Source organism: Rhea americana, unplaced genomic scaffold (assembly GCF_003343005.1).
Source record: "Rhea americana isolate MKP2758 unplaced genomic scaffold, rheAme1 scaffold_343, whole genome shotgun sequence".
Classification (NCBI taxonomy): Eukaryota; Metazoa; Chordata; class Aves; order Rheiformes; family Rheidae; genus Rhea; species Rhea americana.
Window position 1 is genome coordinate 42036 of NW_028186472.1, and position 20246 is coordinate 62281.

A 20246-nucleotide genomic window follows, 5' to 3' on the forward strand; every position below is an offset into this window, starting at 1 on the left:
CGCCGCCGTCTTTCCGGCAGGACTTCTCGCCCGCCTCCAAGCGGCACCGGACCGTGGAGGACTTCAACAAGTTCTGCACCTTCGTCCTGGCCTACGCCGGCTACATCCCCTACCCGCAGGAGGTAAGGGGGCTGGGCCCGCCCCGCCGCCGCCGCTGCCGCTGGGGCCGTCCCCCGGAGGGCCCGGCGTGCCGCCCGCGGCCGCGTTCCCTGCGCGCCGGGGGAATCACCGGTCGAGGCTGACCGTGCGCCGCTTCAGGGCGTGCCGAACGTGGTGGTCCAACCCCGGCAGTGCTTTGGTGGCGTGTTTTTGTGTGTGTGTGTGTGTGTGTGTGTGTGAGCTTGAACGCTGTGCCTGTTGCCTGGAATTTTCCTCCTTACAAGTGAGAGAATTGTAAGCGTACGTTGTATCGCTAGAGCAGAAGGGGCAGCTGGGAAGCTCTGAAATCGTGAATTGGTTGGCTACTATTCACGCAAGGTAAAAACGTTTCATTTTAAAGTATCTGTCTGAGGTCTCTCCCTTACTGTTTTTGAGACCTAGACAGCTAGAAATCTCAGGTGCCTCATTTGAAGGCTGCCTGGYAGCTTTTCCTTTGGCTGGAATCCTCTGCGGTAGTTTAGGTTACAAAACGCGTGGAACGGGAGTGGGAACTCGAACTCGTGCAAAATGTATAGTGCAACACGGCACTYCAGTCAAAATGGCAAAGTTTAAATGTTGCACTGTGCAGGGAAACGCTGTAGCAGCTCGCACAAGTTGGCTCTAAAATAATGCTTTATCTGATTTCTTAATGTTTTTTTAGGAGACACCCCTGAGGAACAGTCCCAGCCCTCCCAACAGCACTGGAGGTACAATTGACAGCGATAGCTGGGATCCCCGGTTCAATGACATCCCTTCTTCCGTTTCCTTGCCAGCCAAGAACAGAAAGAGCTTTAGTCAGCTTAAGCGAACAAAATCGTACGGTTCCCTCTTCCAGCGAGCAAAACCTAGCAATTTCCTGCCAGAGCGAAAGCAGATTGATAAGATCAGGAAGAAGAAAAAACTGAAGAGAAGGGAAACAGAGGTGTCTGCAGAGGAAGACTATGAGGAGAAGCTGCTGGAGCTGGAGGCCGAGGACTCTTTTGTGGAGACTCCGATGAGTCCCTCGTCCGAGGGCGATCCTCAGTCTGTTACTGAACACTCCTCAGTGTGGGACTCTGACACGCCTTCCAGCGTCTCCTACCCTGCTGTGACAGCTGAGCAGACTGTGGAGATACAGAGCGTGGGTAAAAGAACGGTCATTCGGCAGGGGAAGCAGGTCGTATTTCGGGACGAGGATGGCACCGGTGATGACGAGGACATTATGGTGGATTCAGGTAGGTGGCCTGGCCATCAGAAGAAAGCTTGAGAGATGATTAGCCACATGGAAGTGATAAGTGCTGCCACTAATTCTGCTGGTAGCATGAGGATAATACAAAGGTACATTGCCTGGGCAGATTTAATTAGTGGGTGGGGCTCTCGGGGTGGAGGGGGGGTGACTGCTTTTGCAGTAAGCCAAGTGAAAAGCTGTGAGTTTATAGAAGTAGATACTTAACTTCTCTCCTTGCATTATTGCCTCTTTTGCRTTGCTGAGATTCTCTTCCAGAGCAAGAGACTCTGCTAAGCCCTGGAAAAATCAGTGAGGTGCCTGTCTTTGAAATCCAGGTAGCTACCTTAACTCAAAAGGAAAATAGCTCACAGTGCAGGTGAAAYGCAGGAGGAGAAGGTTAGGAGGAAAAAGTGTAACTTGCTGTTTCTTTCCCCAGATGACGATTCGTGGGACCTAGTCACTTGCTTCTGCATGAAACCTTTCGCTGGGCGGCCAATGATCGAGTGTAACGAGTGTCATACCTGGATCCACCTCTCCTGTGCTAAAATCCGCAAATCAAACGTCCCAGAGGTCTACATTTGCCAGAAGTGTCGGGACTCCAAGTTTGACATTCGCCGTTCAAACCGCTCCCGGACGGGCTCGCGCCGGCGCTTTCTGGACTAGCCGAGGGAGGGGCCGCGCCGGTGTGCTGCTTGGGCAGGCCAGCCGTGCAAAGCACAGACTCCAGCCGGGAGGTCGGGGAGCGCTCCTCCGGACTTCTGCTGCTCAGGCTAAAGGGCTGCCTGGTCTGTCTGCGTTAACAGGGATACGGTATCACAAAGTTGTTGATGGCCAGGGCTGGGAAAAGCCAACTGGTTAAAACTGCTGCTAGATACTGATTAGCTCAAGGACAGATTAAGCGCTGTGGGTTCAGTGGGGTTTTGTCCAGTTAAAACTATGAATTGGATGATGTTTTGGGAATGTATAGTACCTTTGCCACGTATTATTTCTCATCCCATCAGAAAGGAAACTGCAAACCTTCTCTGTGCTAGGAAACTCATCCTCCAAAGAGGGAGGAGGAGGGAAGTCTGTGTGAAGAGTCTCAGAAGTAAATGGCCATGTGTATTTTAATTTTAATGTAATATTGTACCTGCCCATTTGTCCATATATATCCATCCTAGATATACTACGGCTCCATCGGAGTGAGTGTGAATACCTACTGACCTCTTGTGATCTGCCTCGTCTTCTGTGGGTCTGGGCAGTAGGTGAGCTGCTTTCGCAGAGTTCTGTGATTTGGCGTTGTTCGAGTGAAAACGGGACTTTCTCCTGCTCCAAGGACTGGTGCATTTAAAAGAAGAAAACAGTCCTCTTTCTGGACAGGCAGCGCTGGGGATTAGTGACATCAGGATTCTTCTTGGATGTCTCTTCCTACAGTGATTTTTGTGATTTTATTTTGCATGATTGGCTCAAATGTGAGTGTGTATGGGGGGGGTWCCATTTGCTCCGTTTCCCAGGCTGTCGGTAAGCTCTGAGGTGCTGTTTTAAGGAGACAATGACTGTTTCCCTTTTCTCAGCCCAGAATTCAAACTTGGACTGTAAAAGGGGCTGTAGTAAACTGAGAACCTAGCAGGTCTAGTTGGGGATTGGACCATCTCCACCTGAATACTACAGCTGAGTTTTTACTTTGTCGCTGCTTGTTTTTGAGACTGCATTTGTAATCAGAAAACCAAAATCTTTAGCCTATCGGTTGCAAATTATACAGATAAAAGCAAATGTGGGCTATGCAGCTCGCAAGGTGAAGTGCAATGAAGACCCATCCAGTTTGGGGAGGACAAAAGCATGCAGAGGCACCTGCCAGTGCTGCAGTCCCCTGACTGGCCTCCCTAGGGCGTTAGCCCAGGGGAAATCTGTTCAGAAACATGAAAGGGAGTCAAGGCTTGTACGTGAGGCCACCGAGATGTAGATGTTGTTCCTCAATGACCAAACAGATCGAATTGTATTTATTGCACAAATTAGATTTATGTCTTTGAGAGCGCTCTGTTAAGTTATGCCTAATGAACAACGCGTGCTCTGTCCCATGAGACCGCGAGGTGAGGGGAAGCCAATGGTTGGTATTACAGCTGGAGCAAGACTAGCTGARCTGTAGGAGTGTGTCCACGTTACTACTGCAGATACACCACGTTAGACCATTGCCTTATCTGAACGCCGACTTACCAGGAAGCACGTCCTGGTGATGACCAACAGTCCTTCCAGTACCCAGAGTCAGGTACTCCCCTTTAGACACGTAACACGAGGCGGCCAAAGCATGAGGCAGACGGTACAGCACTGCAGTGCCCTGGGGCTCTACTGTGTGGGACGCTGGGACGTAAAAGATCTGTCAGCCTGGATCAGTATGACGGACTTGCACAACCATACTGCTCTTTAAACTTGGTCCTTAAAAAAAAAAAAATCCCATCCCACTGAGCTGCAACAGCTGACTCCTGGTTCTGAAAATCAGCTCTCCAGCTTCTGTAAAACAAGAACGTGACTGTGGTACGCTGCCTTCTAGAAGCTAAGTGGAACCACCTAGGCATTTGCCAAAGATTTGCCCCATAAGGCTGCTAACGTCTTTGCAGCCAGAAAAATAACCAAAGTTCTCAAATGCTGCCATTTCACTCTGCAAACAGAAAGGCTTTGGAAGATCCTGGTCACAAGCTATGTAAGGGTTGGACCTGCTCTGAGTATTGCTATCTTTGTTTACAGCGTGTCTGCAGTTCAACTGGACCACTGTGGAATGTGTTCCTGAAGCTTTCATGGGAGAAATGACAAACTGCCAAGTGAACTGTCCCTTTTTCACAGAGGTTTGTACTAATTAACGCAACTGACTCTTGTTCTGTTACCTTTTCAGATTTATCTCAATAGTTGGTGTCTGACAAGTCCAGYACGTTACAGTATCAGCAGAGGGAGAGAAAAAAAATAACATCTTCATACTTTTTAAGTTCATCACTTTCAGCCATGTATGATTATAGTTTAATTCAGAACTTTATTTTTTCATTAAAACTGTTTTAATGAATCATGTTTTTTTCTTAAATGTGAAACATGAAATATGACTTGTTTGTTTTATTCTGGACTTGGTCTGCTATTATGATTTATTGGTGTGTGAAACGGTTGTGTCAGGTGATGGCAAAACTTGATCAGAAACTCTTCCCTCAACCACAGGTAAGGACAGGAAAAATGCTGCAGACAAACCACTCTTGCATGTACCAACAGGAGACCGCGACTCCCATCTGCCTCCTTGCCCTGCTTCTGCTGTGACTAACCTGGACTGTCGCAGCGCCCTTGCTCCGTGCAAGGACAAGCACAGGGCAGCGCGGCTCCCCTCGGAAGCGATGGAAAGCAGACGACTTGCTGGTGCCGCGGGTCCGGAGAGCGGCTGGAGGCAGCACGGGGCTCTGCGATGGGCCGTGGCAGAGGTGTGGAGGCTGCGCCGGTGCCGAGGGCTGGGTTAGGACGCCCGCAGCCTCTGCGGTGCATGCACCGGGCAGGGCTCCCTCGCCGAGAGCCTGAGGGCAGGCTTGGCTTGCAGAAGCTGGGTGCACGGTGACCTCCACGCCTGTCCCCCCCTCCCTGAGCAGCCAGGGTCTGTCCTGCAGGGCTGGGCGCTGCATCTGCACCTGCACCACAGTTATCAGCCAAACCCAAACCAAACTCCTCCTGCACCCTCAGCAAATTATGCCAAGGGAGAACTCCCCACTCCCACCCCTTCCTCACAGCAGCCCTGCTGCAGGGTGGCACTGCCTGCAGGAGTGAGGCTGGAGAKCAGGAAGCTACACAGAGCAGGGACACCGAGGAGCCCAGAGCAATGCTTGTGCCTTCCGGCCACTCTTGTACCTGTCAAACCTGAAGGCAGTGCTGTTCAGCCAGCAGCCCTCAGTAGCTTGGTAACCTTTAAAGGATTACTTGACCCTTTTCAAATGGCACTGGATCATACTAAAAGCTTAAGCCCTGGTTGCTTATAGCTTCTATTTTAATTCTATCTGTAACTCAATATTATATAGACAGACAAACGGCAGTCCTAAAGGAGTTTGTAGCTGTTAAAAGGGCAAGTTCTCATAGAACAGAAATAGTGTTGAAAGTAAAAAGAGTTTCTTGAGCTTGTACTATTCTTAATCTCTTTAAGACTTTGCACAGAGTAAGATAGGAAGAGGCTGGATGAAGTAACTCTTCAGCAGAAGAGACCAGCCTGAGAACAGGCTCTAATGGAGGAGACAAGGCAGTCCATACTCCACCATGTGGACAAAGCTCAGCAACAGCTGACGATTAGAAACACGCAGGGAAGCAAAAATGGAACTCGTACATCAACTGAAGCAGAGAAGAATCTGCTGCAGGAGCCTTGTGCCTCGTGTATGAAGCGCCACTCATGGTACTCGAGAGGAATGGAAAAGCAAGAGTCTGTGAATCTTTGGTGGGTTTATCCTGCAGGAAAAACAAGTTAGATGCTTGTTATGATGCACRGCCAGGGACAGGGATCAGTACTAATCTTGAGGGATTTCACTTTAAAGAGTCACAAGTTGAAAGGATTCAGGTACAAAGTTAAAATTCATCTGCCCCTTGCATGAATTACTTTATAATCAGATATAAAGATAATTCTGAAGCACTGGGAGAAGAAATAGAGGGGGAAGGCAGGGAGAACTAGAACATCTCACTGCATTTAACTACCGTATGCAAATCACTTCATCTCTGCACGGGCAACAGTTYCGTCACTGTAAAAGGGAAAAGGCTGCTGGAACGGAGACAGTTTTCTTTGATGAGAACAAAGCTGTGATCAGGAGAAAAGCATCAGCTTGAATCTGAGCCTTGGACCAGCTGCAGAACCATCTTCAGATGCAAGATGTATAGTTTCATTGGCTTAACCGTACGGAGCTAGCAGAAGTGGAAGGCCGTCAGAGACGGGAGTGAGTACAGAAAGACAAGGGGAGACTACAAAAAATAAATCTTAAGCCTGTATCTCCATCTCAAAAGTTTATAATTTCAAGGCACTTGCTAAAAACAAAAGGTGGCTAGCAAGTGCTCCTGGATCCTCATTAAAGTGTTTAACCTTTTGCTGGTTAGATTATAGAAGGATGGTGTCTCCCCTCCCAGGTTTCTATGGCATTCTAGAGCACCCAAAGACACAAACCTGTTTCACATGGAAACTACTGGAGTAGGAACGATGCACCCGGCTTCTTAAAGCACTAGTTTTCAAGTGCAGTAATACCATAAATATTTTGAAGTATTTAGGCTTTTTTTTTTTAGAATCATATTGCTATTTCCCTACATTTTAATGTAGACAACACATAAGAAAACACATCATTTTCATGACAACAGGAACTGTATCTCAGGAAATTGTCAGAAATTAGGAGAACTGCCTTAGCGTATGAACTTTTCATGAAAAGTCTTCAGTGTTGTTTGCTCCGATAGCAACAGGGCTACTCTAAGATTTTTCTTTGTAATTAGCAGTAAACGTGTTGTTGCTATTTAGCATTTTTTAATGCAAATCCTTTAGTTCTCCATACTCCTAGTGGAAGCATTTGTTATGTCCTAGTCAACATAGAATGACTCTCTTGACTGTACACTTTGGGCTGTGAAAGATGTGGGGAAAAAAACCCAACAATTCTGGTGGACAATCCTGTCTGATTCAAATAGCTATAGGTGGAACCACTCAGAAAAGAAAAGCAGCAGGATGTGAAAGAGGTTGCAGTTACATTTGTAAAACTGGAAAACCAAGCCTTGCAGAGAGGGTTTAATTTCAAGATTGTCCTGAAGATGTAAAGAGAAAATGGGCTGATTTTCAGCTAAAGATAATTTATTGCACAATTTACAYTTAATTTCAGATCAGTAGAACACTAGTGATAAGTGAAATAAAATCCTACATCAGGAGCCCATTGCAACTGAAGTTTTTTTTTCTTTAAAATAAAAAMAAGTGAACAATACTTAATTGTATGACTTTTTTGGGGAAAGGGGGCTCTTCTGTTTTAGAATGGCTGAAATAAGTCTGCTTTTGGAAATTAATTTTTCTATTACAATCAACTGCCATAGGGCATTAGGACCATGGCTTGAGTAAAGAGAACCAGAGAAAATGAGGCCCAGGTGCTTGTCAGAAAATTATTTACTGCAATAACAGTCAAGAGCAACAATGTAGTGCCAATACATATTTTTTCTAAGTCGCTTGCATGTAAGTGTTAAAGGCTGTTTTCGGACTCACCAAGAGCTGAACTACAGCTCTATGACTGAGTAACAGCTATGATTATCCCTTATATATATACATATATATAAAAARAAAATCCCTCTCTTCCATTTGCTGTGTTGATAGAATGAGAGTGGCCCCTTTCCTGGCAACTCACTCAACTTCTTTTTAGAAGAGGCAACTGAATTTTAAGTTTTCAGCTCTTTACCCTATTTGGCAGCTCTTCTCACTTTGGTCTGGTTTACTTGTATCAACTACATTCCTCTTTTTTTTCTAGCAATAAATTAGATAGGAAGAGATTATTGCAGCACCAAAATCAGATKAAATGAATTATTGTCCTTCTGGCCAATTTACTCCTTACTTTCTTGAAAATCTATGTAGTTCTACCTGGCAGAAGAATTGAACTAATGAGACTAGAGCCCCTGTCTGGAGTAACAGTGTTTAAAATGAGGATTACTAGCAGCTGGATGGATTCATGCTGAAGAGGTCCATTTTATAACAAAAATCAAAGAACTTCATTCCAAACATACTTGTTTGTAACAAGTACATTTCAAATAGATATTTGAGATGAAATACAATCTCTGTCCTCTTTCCAACAAAAGGATTTATACAGAGGACTTTCTGGAGGTGGCCACAGAACTTCCCTTCCCCTCAGGAGTACAAAAAGGTATGTCACCTACCCCAATAAGTACGAGGAGAAGTGAGAGCAATGAGTCTTCTTTCCTGCTCAGTGAAAGAAGAAATRTGTGAGACTTAACAAATGGACTGTGGCCAAATTGCAGCAGAAAAGACTTGGCTGAATGATGGCTGTTGCTCAGTACCCCGTTTTCACAACCTCAGCAGAAAGCACTGCGCATTCAGAGTCACGTTGCTTTATTGTTACTGAGCCACAATTCAGAGAAGTATTGCCTTGGAGCCGCCTGTAGAAGCAGGTTCTCATGTTGCCTCCTAACATAATTGGTGTGACACCACCTTCTATATGGATCACAAAAATAAAAATGTCTCTGTTCAAACTTGGAGCATCCAGGGGAAGCTTTTGCCRTTTCTGTTGACCCAGGTACCGTAACAGATGGACACACTCCCATCAGATTAGCCATCTGCATCAATTCTGTGAGCTGTTGGATGAGAACAGTAAACGGATATGAGCCACTTCTGTTCGATGAGACACGTCCTGGCTTTAAGTTGAACTTACCACTTTATCAGGGATAGATAGGAACATCTCTAGCTGTAAACTAAACATGATTCATACAACCCCCCAATATGCACATGAAAGTTTCACAAGCTGGATTTGTGCCTTAAATTCAGCCAGGGAGGTGGTCTAAAATTAACRGAGATTTGTGCTCTTCAGCCAACTCACCTTGCCTTTAGTGGTACCAGTGAAACTTGTCACTAGTAGCTCATCTGTTTTGCAAACTGATTCTCACAGGGAAAATGCTTTGGAGAAAGACAGATGGAAATAAGGAAGAAATCTGGCTTAGGCCTCCAAATTGCCCTTATTTATTCAGTTCAATCCTCAAAGGGAAATCCAATGCTGTGGATCACCCAGTAAGGACACCAGCAGCTGTAGGGAGCTTCTGCTTCTAACTCAGGTTGGATATCTAAGGTTACATGGTATAAACAGCTGCAGTGGTGCTGATAAGCTCTTCTACAGTCATGCTCTAGGGCTCATTCATTTCAGTACCACCAGCTCACATTTATGCCTGTCAGAGGCAGCACCCACTGACAGGAGGTAACGACTCCAGCATGCCTGCAAGRAAACCTCCAGCTGACATATCCCAGACAGCAGTGCAGCAGTATTGCCGGCACCAGATCGTGGACCAGAAGCCAGCATACTGCCTGGCCACACAGAGCCGAGGCAGTCCTTTACCAGTTCCTAGAGGAAGAAGCAGGGTAGTCCTTGCTACTTACATTGCTTTGGTATCCTAAGTGCCTCATTGTCAGCTGACATCACTTGGTGCAGAACTCCCCGGAACTGATAAAGCACTTTCAAATTCTTCTCCTCACCCACACAGGGGTCGTAGAAACCTGGCAGCCCTGCCTTTAACCAGAGAAGGACAGACTGAGCGTCAGGGAATAGATTTTCACAGCTCTTAAACTGACCCAAAACATTTATTAATGCCAGAATGAAGCATCATAAAAAAAAAGGGAGGAGTTTTGTTGCCAATGAGATAACAAACTAAGGAATCWTCTCCACTGTGGCAAGTTCTAAGTGCGGAACACAGTGCATCAATGGGCAGGGAAGTTCCTAGCGTACAGCTCCAGAAAACATACACTGCTCGCACCATGAACACTGAGTTTCTTTGGAAATGCCCACAGGAACAGAAGTTCTTAGAGATTCCTAATACTTGGTACAGAAACGGCTTCTATAAATTGTCGTAGTTTCCCAGCTTTAARCACGCTGGAGAAATCCTCTGATTCACATCCTCACGCCCGTGGGTCTGCGCTTTGGCATAACAGCTACATACCTTGGAGGCCTCTGTGAGGATGAGTTTAGAGTCCTTCACCAAGCACTGCAGTGGCACAGTCACGTCTATTACTTTCACCTTCTCATTCTTCCTACTGTTGTCATTAACAAACTTCCCATACCAGGCATTCACTACAATCAAACCTGCATTTCACATAAAGTCACAAATATGACGAAAGGCTTCCCAAAGACAAGAAGGTAGAAAYTGATGAACAGATCAGCTTATCCCAATCCCCATCCCAGCATTTTACATTGCTTTTAGTGATAATTCTAAGGAAAACAGAAGGGAAAATTTCTACCCTAACATGTGATCTCTCCAGACACCAAATCGAAGGAGGACTGAGGCATGTGAGAACCTCATTCTTCCTGTTCTGGACCCATGCTTTCCAAGACAGAAGAACATTCACGCTTCAGTGTTTGCTGGCAATCTTCAGCACCAGCACAGACTGACATAACTTAAATGCCACACAAATTTGGCAGTCCAAGTGAAGGTCACTCAGTCCACTTTGGAATGGTCTCTTGGAAACTGCTAGCAAACTTACAGAATTTTTATTTCCTATTATAGTCCAGGAACAAGTCGTGTGGACTAGCAATCGGTGAACCTAGATTTCAGACTGTAAAAACTGTTTTTTACAACCTTATACATAGAAGTCTTTTGTGAAGAGATTAATMCAGACTAGTTTATTCATCCTGTTGATCCATCTCACAACATTTCCCAAGATAATATTCAGTGAATTATTTAAGCTCAGTCACCAGAAACTGAATTGTAATGGAACTTCCCTACTACGTGAACAGCAATTATGCCATGCTTTATTAAAGGTGGAAATGAAAAGCCTCCACCTTGTATCTCTCCCCCTAACCATCCAGCCTCTCTATTACACTATTACTCTCTATTACTCTATTACACCCTTTTTCTTTCCAAACATACAAAACAAGTAAATGGTACAATCTTTACCCATTCTGGCTTCCTCTGCCTCAATTATCCTCCGGACAGACTCCTGCATTAACCGGACCTGTCACAACACAAGGGGCAAAGCAAAAATCAAGCAGTGACAGACACTGTGCCCAAAACAGACAAGCTCAGAATTAAAGCTGCTTCCTTTAACTAAGGAGGCTTAAAGTAGAGGATGATTTGGGAACACATCTGCAGGTCAGAGCCCATCTCAAAAGCTATCTAAACACGAACACAGAACATCAGAACAAACCACAAGGGGAAATGACACAGAAAATGGCAAAGGTATGCAGTGTCAGAGCATGGAGCAGCAGGGACAAGAGCAGGGCTTTCATCTTCTCCCCATTTAGGGGCAGAGTACTAAGCAAGGAAGGAGACAGAGCAGTCACTTGCAAAGATTCCTGAGTTCTGCTGTTTTGGCCAACAAGGGCAGAACACTCAGCCAAAAGGGAGACTGATTAGCAGTTCCCAGACTGATAGGGAACACGTACTTACAGATTCCAAACTCTGACAGGCCACTCTGACACTTACCGACAAACTTAGCATCCCTAAAGCTCTTGGGTTTACTGAGACAATACTAGTTTCTGCTACAGCAGGTCCCACCAGCTGCCCAGAAATGCAAAACCTCCAGCTCCTCCAGAGCACCCAGAACTCAAATTAACTTATCTCACGTTCCTCTGCGCAGTCTGAAATTCATTCTGCCATGCCCCAAGCYGCTCTCCCACTGCACTGTTCCCAGGACATCCATGTGGAGCACAGCTGTGCAGGACCCAATGTTCCCTTCCTTTGTAAGAAGGAAGCTAGATCTCCCAGAGGAGTTGGATGAGCCCTGCTAGCTTTCTGCAGCTGCCAAAGCAGGTGGGCAAACAGGAAAAAAAGTCAAGAGAGAAGGGCTGCTCTCCAGAGAACGCAGAAGTTCAGAAGGGCTGAAGTCTCTCATACTGCTAGAAGGCTGCCTCCAACAAAAGGTACATGACTTGAAAAGTCACAGGAACTGGTTAAACCCATCTTTCGCTGCAGACAGCAGGTGTTCCACAGACACATCCACAGGACRGAAGCATGCAGAGCATCAAAATAAAATGATAATATCAAAAAGTTGACAAGAAGTGATGGGAAACTTACTGCAGCTTCTGCTTCCTGCTTCTTCTGAAGGATGTCACTGGCAGTACTCTCCCTTTGTTTCTCCAGCTCTCTGGCATACAAAAGACAACATCACATTAGGTTTACACAGTGAATAGAGGTCATCCACAAAGCGGCACATCTCAACCTACCCACCCAAATTACAGCTGACACGGAAACTCTCTCAAATGAGCTGGGTTGTAAGGTTCCCTCCCATCTTTTTCTGTAGGCTTCTGGAACTCAGTAGTATTGACAACATAGTAAAACATAGTGCCTCTGCTGGACCCCCCAACCTTGGCAYCTGACTCCCACAAGCACTTGAGCGGGACTTCCCAGCTCCGTATTTCAAACATGACCTCGCTAACTCACCTCTCCTTTTGTGCCCTGAGGTAGGGTTTGATGATTAGCCTGTGCATGGCAAAGTAGATAACTAGGGGTCCCACAGTGGCATAGAATACAGCGCTGGGAAGTAGTTGATCTGTTAAGTGGACAGGAAAGAAGTAGGTCTGGCTAGCCCTGTTCAACCTAGAACAAAAAAAGAACAGAGCGACAAATCAGAGGAAACAGATTTTAATATGTGCCATTAAATACACTTAGCAGCAGCAACAAGAACTGCTGGACCAGGAGACATACGAACAATGAGCTCACAAAGGCGAAAAAAMTGATGAACAGCACAATGGTAAGGCAGACTGCTGACCCCATCCAGAACCATGCTTTCAAGTCACAGACATCTGTCGTCAATAGTATATGGTTGTTCTAAAGTCTTTTATTAATCTTGGGAGAATTTATTTGGTCATTAATTTCACCAGGGAAAGGGACCAACATCATCATCAAGAGAAAAGCAATTGCTTACGGAGAAAGTCTACGTACATAGTCCCTGCACGTGCCTTCAAGGAGGAAGTGCATTAATTTTTGTCTCATGTTTACGGTCACATTTATTTTAGGAAACATTAGTTGTCATGGGACTGAGAGCTTCATGTCTTCAGTTTCCACAGTCCTGGCATGCCCTCTGCTGGTAAAAATTAAAAAGTGCACTACAGTATATTAACCCTGTACCTCTTTGTGAAAACTGCATCCTATTAATAGCATAACCATTTTTTTAGTTAATAGTAATAATCTATTCTAATTCAAGTGTATGCACGTTCAATGCCATAAGAAATGGAATGCAATTAAACACATTTCCAAATGTATTTTCAGCAACCTCCTATCTACTTGCCATAAYGTTCAAAACTTACTTTAAACTGTATTTTCAGAACATTTTGATGCCCTCACACACTGGTCCTGAAAGAGGTGTTCAGGCTCAGAGCAAAACCAGTGGAAGGCACATGTTGCTTCAGATAGCCAGTACTTGTATAAGAGRGGAGCACAGCTGCAAGCTTTTATAGTGTTATATCAATATATATGTATTACCCTAAGATTGGGACTTTCCTATCTAAACCACCTGAATACCAGAAATAGAATAATGCAGGTTATGGTCAGTCTCTGCAATCTACTGTTATAATCTTGAACTGACTTGATTTTCAAAGACACTCCCTGGGGAACACCAACACTGACGGTGGCTCCTAGGACGCTGTGTCTGGAAATCTTCCTCTCTGCGCCATACTCCACTATGGTCCCAAAGAAACCTGCCCTAGAATGACAGAACCAAAACTCAGTAAGACCAGAGAAGACTCCTGTTTCGTGTAATTCTGAAGCAAAGAAAATACCTAACAAATTCATTGTGTGCAGTGGAAGTTGGCTACTAAGAGAGTCACAGAGTATCCACAAAGCGATAGTAGCCTTTTCAGTTTGCAGAGCAGTAAATAGACTACAAGACCTTGTTACCAGTGATGATATAAGAGGTACCAAACATATTGGATTCTCAGTTCTGCTCAGCTGAAGGAGAATTAACTCTCGTGTGTCTCAAGACATTCAATTCAGCTGTTTACCAGATACAATTAAAGAAAAGTAAATTTCCAAAGACCAAAGAAACATTTGACTCGAACCAGCAGGCCTCCGACAGCAGAAAATGGCACAACAAGGCATGAACAGTGTCGTTATCCCTTTGCAGACTTACTTCAGAGAACCTTTCACTCGTGTTTGATCCTCATCCTGAAACTTATGTTGGTAACTGACCATCATGAAAGAATGGGGGATTCCCAGCTGAAATACAAAAGACACAAATATATGAACATGCATCCTCAGCCACAGCTGAATGTTTCCTCAAGTTTTCTTTGTTATTCTTACAGTGACATAGAATATATTGGTTACCAAACCAACACTGGTATACTGGTTACCAAAGTTGGATGTTCATGGAGACAGTATGAACTGCTCCTTTATCCTCTTAAGTCTCAAGCCAAAATATGTCTGGAAAGGGAAAGCTGAGATACTTGGCTCGCACCAGGTGGTATTACTGTCCCCTGCACACAGCAACAAAGCTCTCACCTGTAACGCTACCGTGAAATGGCTGGTTTTCGTATCTCGAACAATGCTAGTGTTCATGGCTGACTGGATGCCCCACCGCCACTGTAAGTAGCCCATTGTGTTCTTATCAAGGTTGCGGGCTAGAACTGTGGTGAGGCCTGGACGGATCCCACGGGAGGAAAACTGCAGAGCACAGTTTGTAGTGATGAAACTAGGAGAAATACGGAAACCCTTATCAGTGGTGAAACATGGACTCCCCTGCTAGCATCAGATTCTCTCTTGCCAGCAGCCTTGGTGTGCRCAAAATAAGAAGCATTTGCTGAACATGCAGAGATTATCTTGCAAAGAGTATGATGCTTGAGGGTTACAGGGGAAACTCAAAACTCATTTAGGCTGTACTGACTACCGTACCCCCCAGAAGAGGAGGCTTAGGCCCTAGTTTACTGGTCTATGCAGTAACACTACAACCAGTAGAGGAAGCTGCCTTCAAATCCGTGCGCTTCTTGCACTGGGCAAATAAAGGCCTAGTTTTCTGTACAGGCAATACGCTTGGCTGCTAGAAAGACCATCCCCTGCTGTTTAAGAATTCCCAAGCATGAGCTCCAAACACAGCATTAAAGAGTCCCAAAGGGAATAGGACCACAGCATAAGCTATGAGGAATCACGCTTTTGCTAAATTAGAAGACGTAAAAAGAAGGGACTCTATGCAGACCTGTGATATTCTAACATATAACTGCAGTCACTGTCCTACCTCGTGCTCCACTTTGCAACTTGAGATTTCTAATCGTTTGCAAATTGTCATCACACTAAAGGCAAATTTGGCCTTATTTCCCTAAACCATGACACATCACCTTGTTTTTTGCTGTCAGAACTTGCCTCTTGCACACACAAGTCAAAGACTCTGTGCTAAATACAGATTTCATATCATAAAGTAGATTTATACCTTTAATCTAAATGTAAGAGATGTTAACTCAAACAACAAATGTACTAGAGCATGATACAGATCTGAACACAGCCTCTGTGGTTAGTCCTCTGTGTGTCCGTATCTTGTTTAGGCTGACTGCAGCAATGTTGGAACAAACTTCTAAGGATCTGACTGTGAGATCACACCTCTTGTACCATGATTTCATGACAAGATCAAATACAAATATAAGGATGGGGAACACAAACCTTCCTTAATCTGGAAGCATGGAGAATTAAAATGGAACACACACACACATGCAAGAATATAAGCATTCTGACCAGAACTGAAGCATTATGTAAAAGCCAAAGAAGAAATATGTTTTTTTGTTTGTTTGTTTTTTTTTGGGGGGGGGTAAGAATTTCCAGAATTAACATGGAAGAGTTCAAGTTGTTTGGTTCATTAATATCAAGTATTAACCACTAGGCCATTTTTCATAATATTTACCATCTTGGTGTAAGATTACGGAATATCTTCAGACCAAAGAGAGGTCCCTGAAGGTCTCCTGCTCCAAACTCCATCTGTTTAAATGCAAAATGCCAAACAGCTAGAAGAATTTMTTTTTAAAATGATGACAAAGTACTTAAAAAGCATGGTTTATAACACAGACAAATTATGCATTTCTGTCTGAATATATTCACCATATATTTCATCAATCCCTTTTCTWTTAGCTTTGCATTCAGAATAAGAGCAGATGAGTATGGTCTTAATGAGCAAAACAAAGCCAGTCCCAGGTAGTAACCTGGGGCTTTCTAGCTACTTGGATCGCATCCGCCTGGGAGTCAAACTATTTTTCCCTATAATTTCACTCACAAGCAAAGCTGTACTCTGAAACAAAGGCAGACTGCCCCAAGGTGMAGGGTCACAGCATCTGGGAGGCACCTGGAAGGCTTCAGGCAGTGAAATTAGAAAGATATCCAGGAGACAACAGGTAACAATTTCCTGTCAGCACAAGTGATCCTCAAAAGGTTTATTTTTCAAATTGCAGAATTCAAGGCCAAACAGAAAGTGGAAGAAATTAAGAAAATCAAGGTTCAGACTTCCCTTTCTCCTCAAAGGAAAACAGAATGGGGGTAATTTGGTATTATTATTTAATACAATTTGTTTGTTTAGTTATCACTACATAAATAATGCTATCACATAAATCTCTAAGAGCTCTTCTTACAGGTCATCTTACAAAGCAGGTCAGTATCACTATCCCCATTTTCTGAASGAACATTTGTGTCTGAGGTGAAACAAAGCTAAAGTTCCCTAAAGAAAATTGGGGCTAGATAACTAATAAAGCAGCTTGATACAGACTGGACATAAAAACAGGTAACAGCTGTTACTCTTACCTCTCCCCATCCCTTGGCAGATGTCACCCGTCTAAGAGCAAAATTAATCGATCCGCCTCCATTCCCATTTTGGGTGGAGAGGTTACCAGACAGTATTGCTGTGTCTGTGGCAGTCAGTGGTGCCTCGAAAATAAACATATTGTTACCAATGAATCTGATCTCGATTCACACATTTAATGCATATTTTGCAAAGACATGATCAATAGTGCAGATGACTGCAGAAGCTGTAAGCATGTAGAGGAGGCAACAAACTCTCTGCTTGATTGTTTGTCACCCAGTAAGCCCAGGTGTTTGAACCAGACACGGCCACACTTACTCTAAGTTCTGTACTCAGAAACAAAGCACAGCATAAAGTGACTTCCTGCAGTACAAGACATCATCTGTGACACCTGACCTTGAACTGTAATTCCCTCTAATTTCAGTACGAAATTAAAACTTCTGAACTCTTTGGAACACGAGGAACACTCCTCTTCCTTTTCCTTACGCRTATCCTTCCTCCTCCTTCTCCTTAYGCTTATCTCAGATCTCTCTCGAGTCATCACTTAGCCTCCTTGCTGCAAGAAGACAGGACAACTGTAGCACACAAACCGGTCCTTAAATGCCACGCTCGTGCTCTCACAAATGCATGCTGTACCATCAACAAGCAGTCCTGCTGAACTGACCCTCTTCCCTGGCCATGCTGCTAATTGTGTCCTTCCATAAATAAAGATGGGAGACCCCAAGCAGTGCTTCCTTTTCAGTTGCTTTGCAYGGTATGCCTTGTTAGCTCCAACCCTCCTCCGCTCCAGCAGAAGCATCCGTCTCCCCTTACCTCAATGGACTGGGATATGTGCATTTTGTTTATTTCGATCTGGGGAAAACTGCTCCCTGGCACATCTTCATATTCTTCATCATAGCGATCGAAGAGGTCAGTGGCATCTATTCCAACACTAATTGTTCCCTAAGAAGCAACAAATGGAACAAGTCCCTGGCATTAACAAACATCCAACAATTGCATCCAGACATCCATATAGGCCAGATGGCTAAAGCACCCTTACGTATATACTGCAATTTAAAATGTAACATTTTTCTTGTTTTACAATTACCTTTTTCCATTTTGAACTGCATTTCTTACAAATTCAAGACACACAAAATTGAATGATTACAGAAGTCTAAATAGCTACACAAGTCATAAAGTAAACTGGATAAAAATTTAGTTTTTCACCTGGGATGCCATTTGTAACGCTAATAGATAATTCCTCTATTGTTAAAAGTAACAGAAGTAGGCAGAACATTTTCATAYAAACGATTTTTTCTTCCCCCTGCAACTAAATTTGACTGTGCTTTGTCACTCTTTTAAAGATGAATCCATGTATTTTAGAAATTAATCTTCAAGTTACTTGGCCAGATAGCCTCTAAACACTTCTTATGAATCATCTGAAACAGCTTAGTTTTGAACGGCATCATTCCCTTACAACTGAACTCATTAGTCAAACATCTCCTTGTCTTTCCCCTGACTTAAATCTTATAAATCAGAAGAAAAGCTTGACAAAGATAGACTTTTACCAAGTGGTAAACATCTCCTTTCTCAAACACAGAGATAATGCCTAAAGCTTATCCCTAGAAAAAACAAGGTCAGAGCTAAAGTCTGGCTACATGCTGCTGTGTTCACTCAGACTGATGGCAAGAGTGGGTTTATTTGAAAAGGGCATGATTAGACTGTTCTCTGAGTCATATAGCTTCAACAGAGTTTGGAAATTTCCCTGCAGCTCTATTAACCAGCATTCCAGCTCATGTAAAATATACCACTTGCAATAAAAAAGCCTCCATGCACAAGCACAAAATGAACCCTGGAAGACAATTTGTATGAATAAAACTCTGTAACTGGATAGGTACAAAAAGCACACTCAGACAATGTTAAGTGTAGGTGGAATAAATCCTTATTTTAATCTGAGTAAGCATTCTTCCATGTTTACTACATTCTAACAAAAACCCAAACTACAATGATAGGAAGAATTGCAGAGTTTGACAGGAGTCACAATCTATTTTGAAGCTTCTGTTTGGTTTGGCTGCAACCGTTTATTTGTTGTGGAGTTTCCTCACCTCTTCTTAAAATTGTTTATTTTCGAATGGGACAAATATTTCAAAATAGAAAGGTCTAACCTTTTCCAGGAGAACTCTGCAACAGGGATTGGACCCCAGTTGTTCAAACATTATTCTTAGAAGACAGCTGAACTTCTTTCAGAAAAGAACTTCTGGATCTACTTTCCAAATAATGTAACTTTTTAACTTTCAATCCTCTCATACATTGTGCTGTTCCTTGAAACAAGGCCAACATAGCTGTGAAGCCAGGTAAAACTGCCAACAGCCTTGGAAACTGTACAGCACTGTGCTGATACTTCAATCCTCTGGAAAACAACTTAGTAGAATAACCAAAGGGAAACAAAAACTGCCAACTTCACTCAATAAAATTCAAGTAAGTGTGCTCCAGAGTGACCAATCAACCATGTCTGAATACATGAAAGCATTTATTTTAACAAAACAGAGAATTATTTCCATATTTTCCAATGCTCTTTGTTTCAAGAAAGGAAAAAGCCCTAGATCTTTCGTAACTGATGTAGGATGGAAGAGTTTTCCACTTGGAGCACCACATTCAGTGGAGTACCTTTGCTAACTTGCAACTTAGAATTGTGAGTTAAAAGTTTTCAAACAAAAAGTTATCAAATTAAGTAGTCAGCATACYGTATTTGAATGGCAAAGAGAAAATATTTTCAGCTTGGGTTGCAATATAAGCAGTGCTAAAGCTTTCTCAAGAATTTGCACTAAAAAAAAAGACTAACTGAGAATCATTTTACTGTAGTATGTTTATTCGTACTGCCAGATGGACATTTCTAGTGTGGAGGTTGGGGAAAGAAGGAGGTCTGGGAGTMTTTCACAGCACAGGGATGGCAAAGGCTCTCCCAGAAGACCTGTGCCTTTGTTGCAGGGAGCACTGGGTGCTGCACAGGGGCTTCAGGYAGGCAGCCTCAGTGTCTTTGCCAGCTTGCTTACTTTCACAGCTAGATGTTGAGATCACTGCAGGCAGCACAGCCCACTGCTGACCACGTGATAAAACTTCAGCAGAAGGGATGCTCTTGAGATGCTCACAAGCTGAACACAGCTCAAGAGCCACAGTCTGACCATACAGATGTAGCACAGTACCACAGCAGCAATGCTAATCAGAGGGTTTTCTTTTCAGAGGCTGAGATAAACATGGAAATCCATCATTAAAATTTMATTTCTTTCAAAATGTTTTCATACTCAGATTTTATGATTTCCTTTTTTACACCTATGAATTTTAAAACAAATATTTATCTCAATGAAAACAGGGAAATTGAAATGAGAACATGTGCATCTGTTCGTGAAAATCTGCAGGATCTATTCAGGAGAAAGGAGCCTCTCAGTTCCCGTCCTCTGCTGTCTCTCCCCAACTGCTCAGGAGAACTTCTGTTTAGTTGCCTTCCAC

At 43.7% G+C, this 20246-nt stretch overlaps 2 protein-coding genes across 2 annotated transcripts in view; one reads left to right on the top strand and one right to left on the bottom strand.

Moving 5' to 3' along the window:
* Positions 1–2: 2 nt before the first annotated feature.
* Positions 3–4448, top strand: PHF13 (PHD finger protein 13; the record flags this gene model as incomplete). The annotated part of the gene is made up of 3 exons (XM_085311526.1): positions 3–122; positions 800–1352; positions 1782–4448. Coding segments are annotated over 3 exons (900 nt in total), but the record flags the coding sequence as incomplete, so codon positions are not given.
* A 2985-nt stretch (positions 4449–7433) lies between these two features.
* The window catches only part of DNAJC11 (DnaJ heat shock protein family (Hsp40) member C11), a 28787-nt gene continuing 15974 nt past the window's right edge, over positions 7434–20246 (bottom strand). Inside the window, exons 5-16 of the mRNA XM_085311527.1 lie at positions 17574–17702; positions 16763–16885; positions 15876–15949; positions 14489–14678; positions 14121–14206; positions 13578–13694; positions 12434–12589; positions 12068–12137; positions 10949–11006; positions 9995–10137; positions 9438–9567; positions 7434–8644 (exon numbers count right to left, since the gene is read on the bottom strand). Coding sequence (XP_085167653.1) covers positions 8619–8644; positions 9438–9567; positions 9995–10137; positions 10949–11006; positions 12068–12137; positions 12434–12589; positions 13578–13694; positions 14121–14206; positions 14489–14678; positions 15876–15949; positions 16763–16885; positions 17574–17702 — 1302 coding nt within the window. The 3' untranslated portion in view covers positions 7434–8618. The remainder of the gene's footprint in view (positions 8645–9437; positions 9568–9994; positions 10138–10948; positions 11007–12067; positions 12138–12433; positions 12590–13577; positions 13695–14120; positions 14207–14488; positions 14679–15875; positions 15950–16762; positions 16886–17573; positions 17703–20246) is intronic.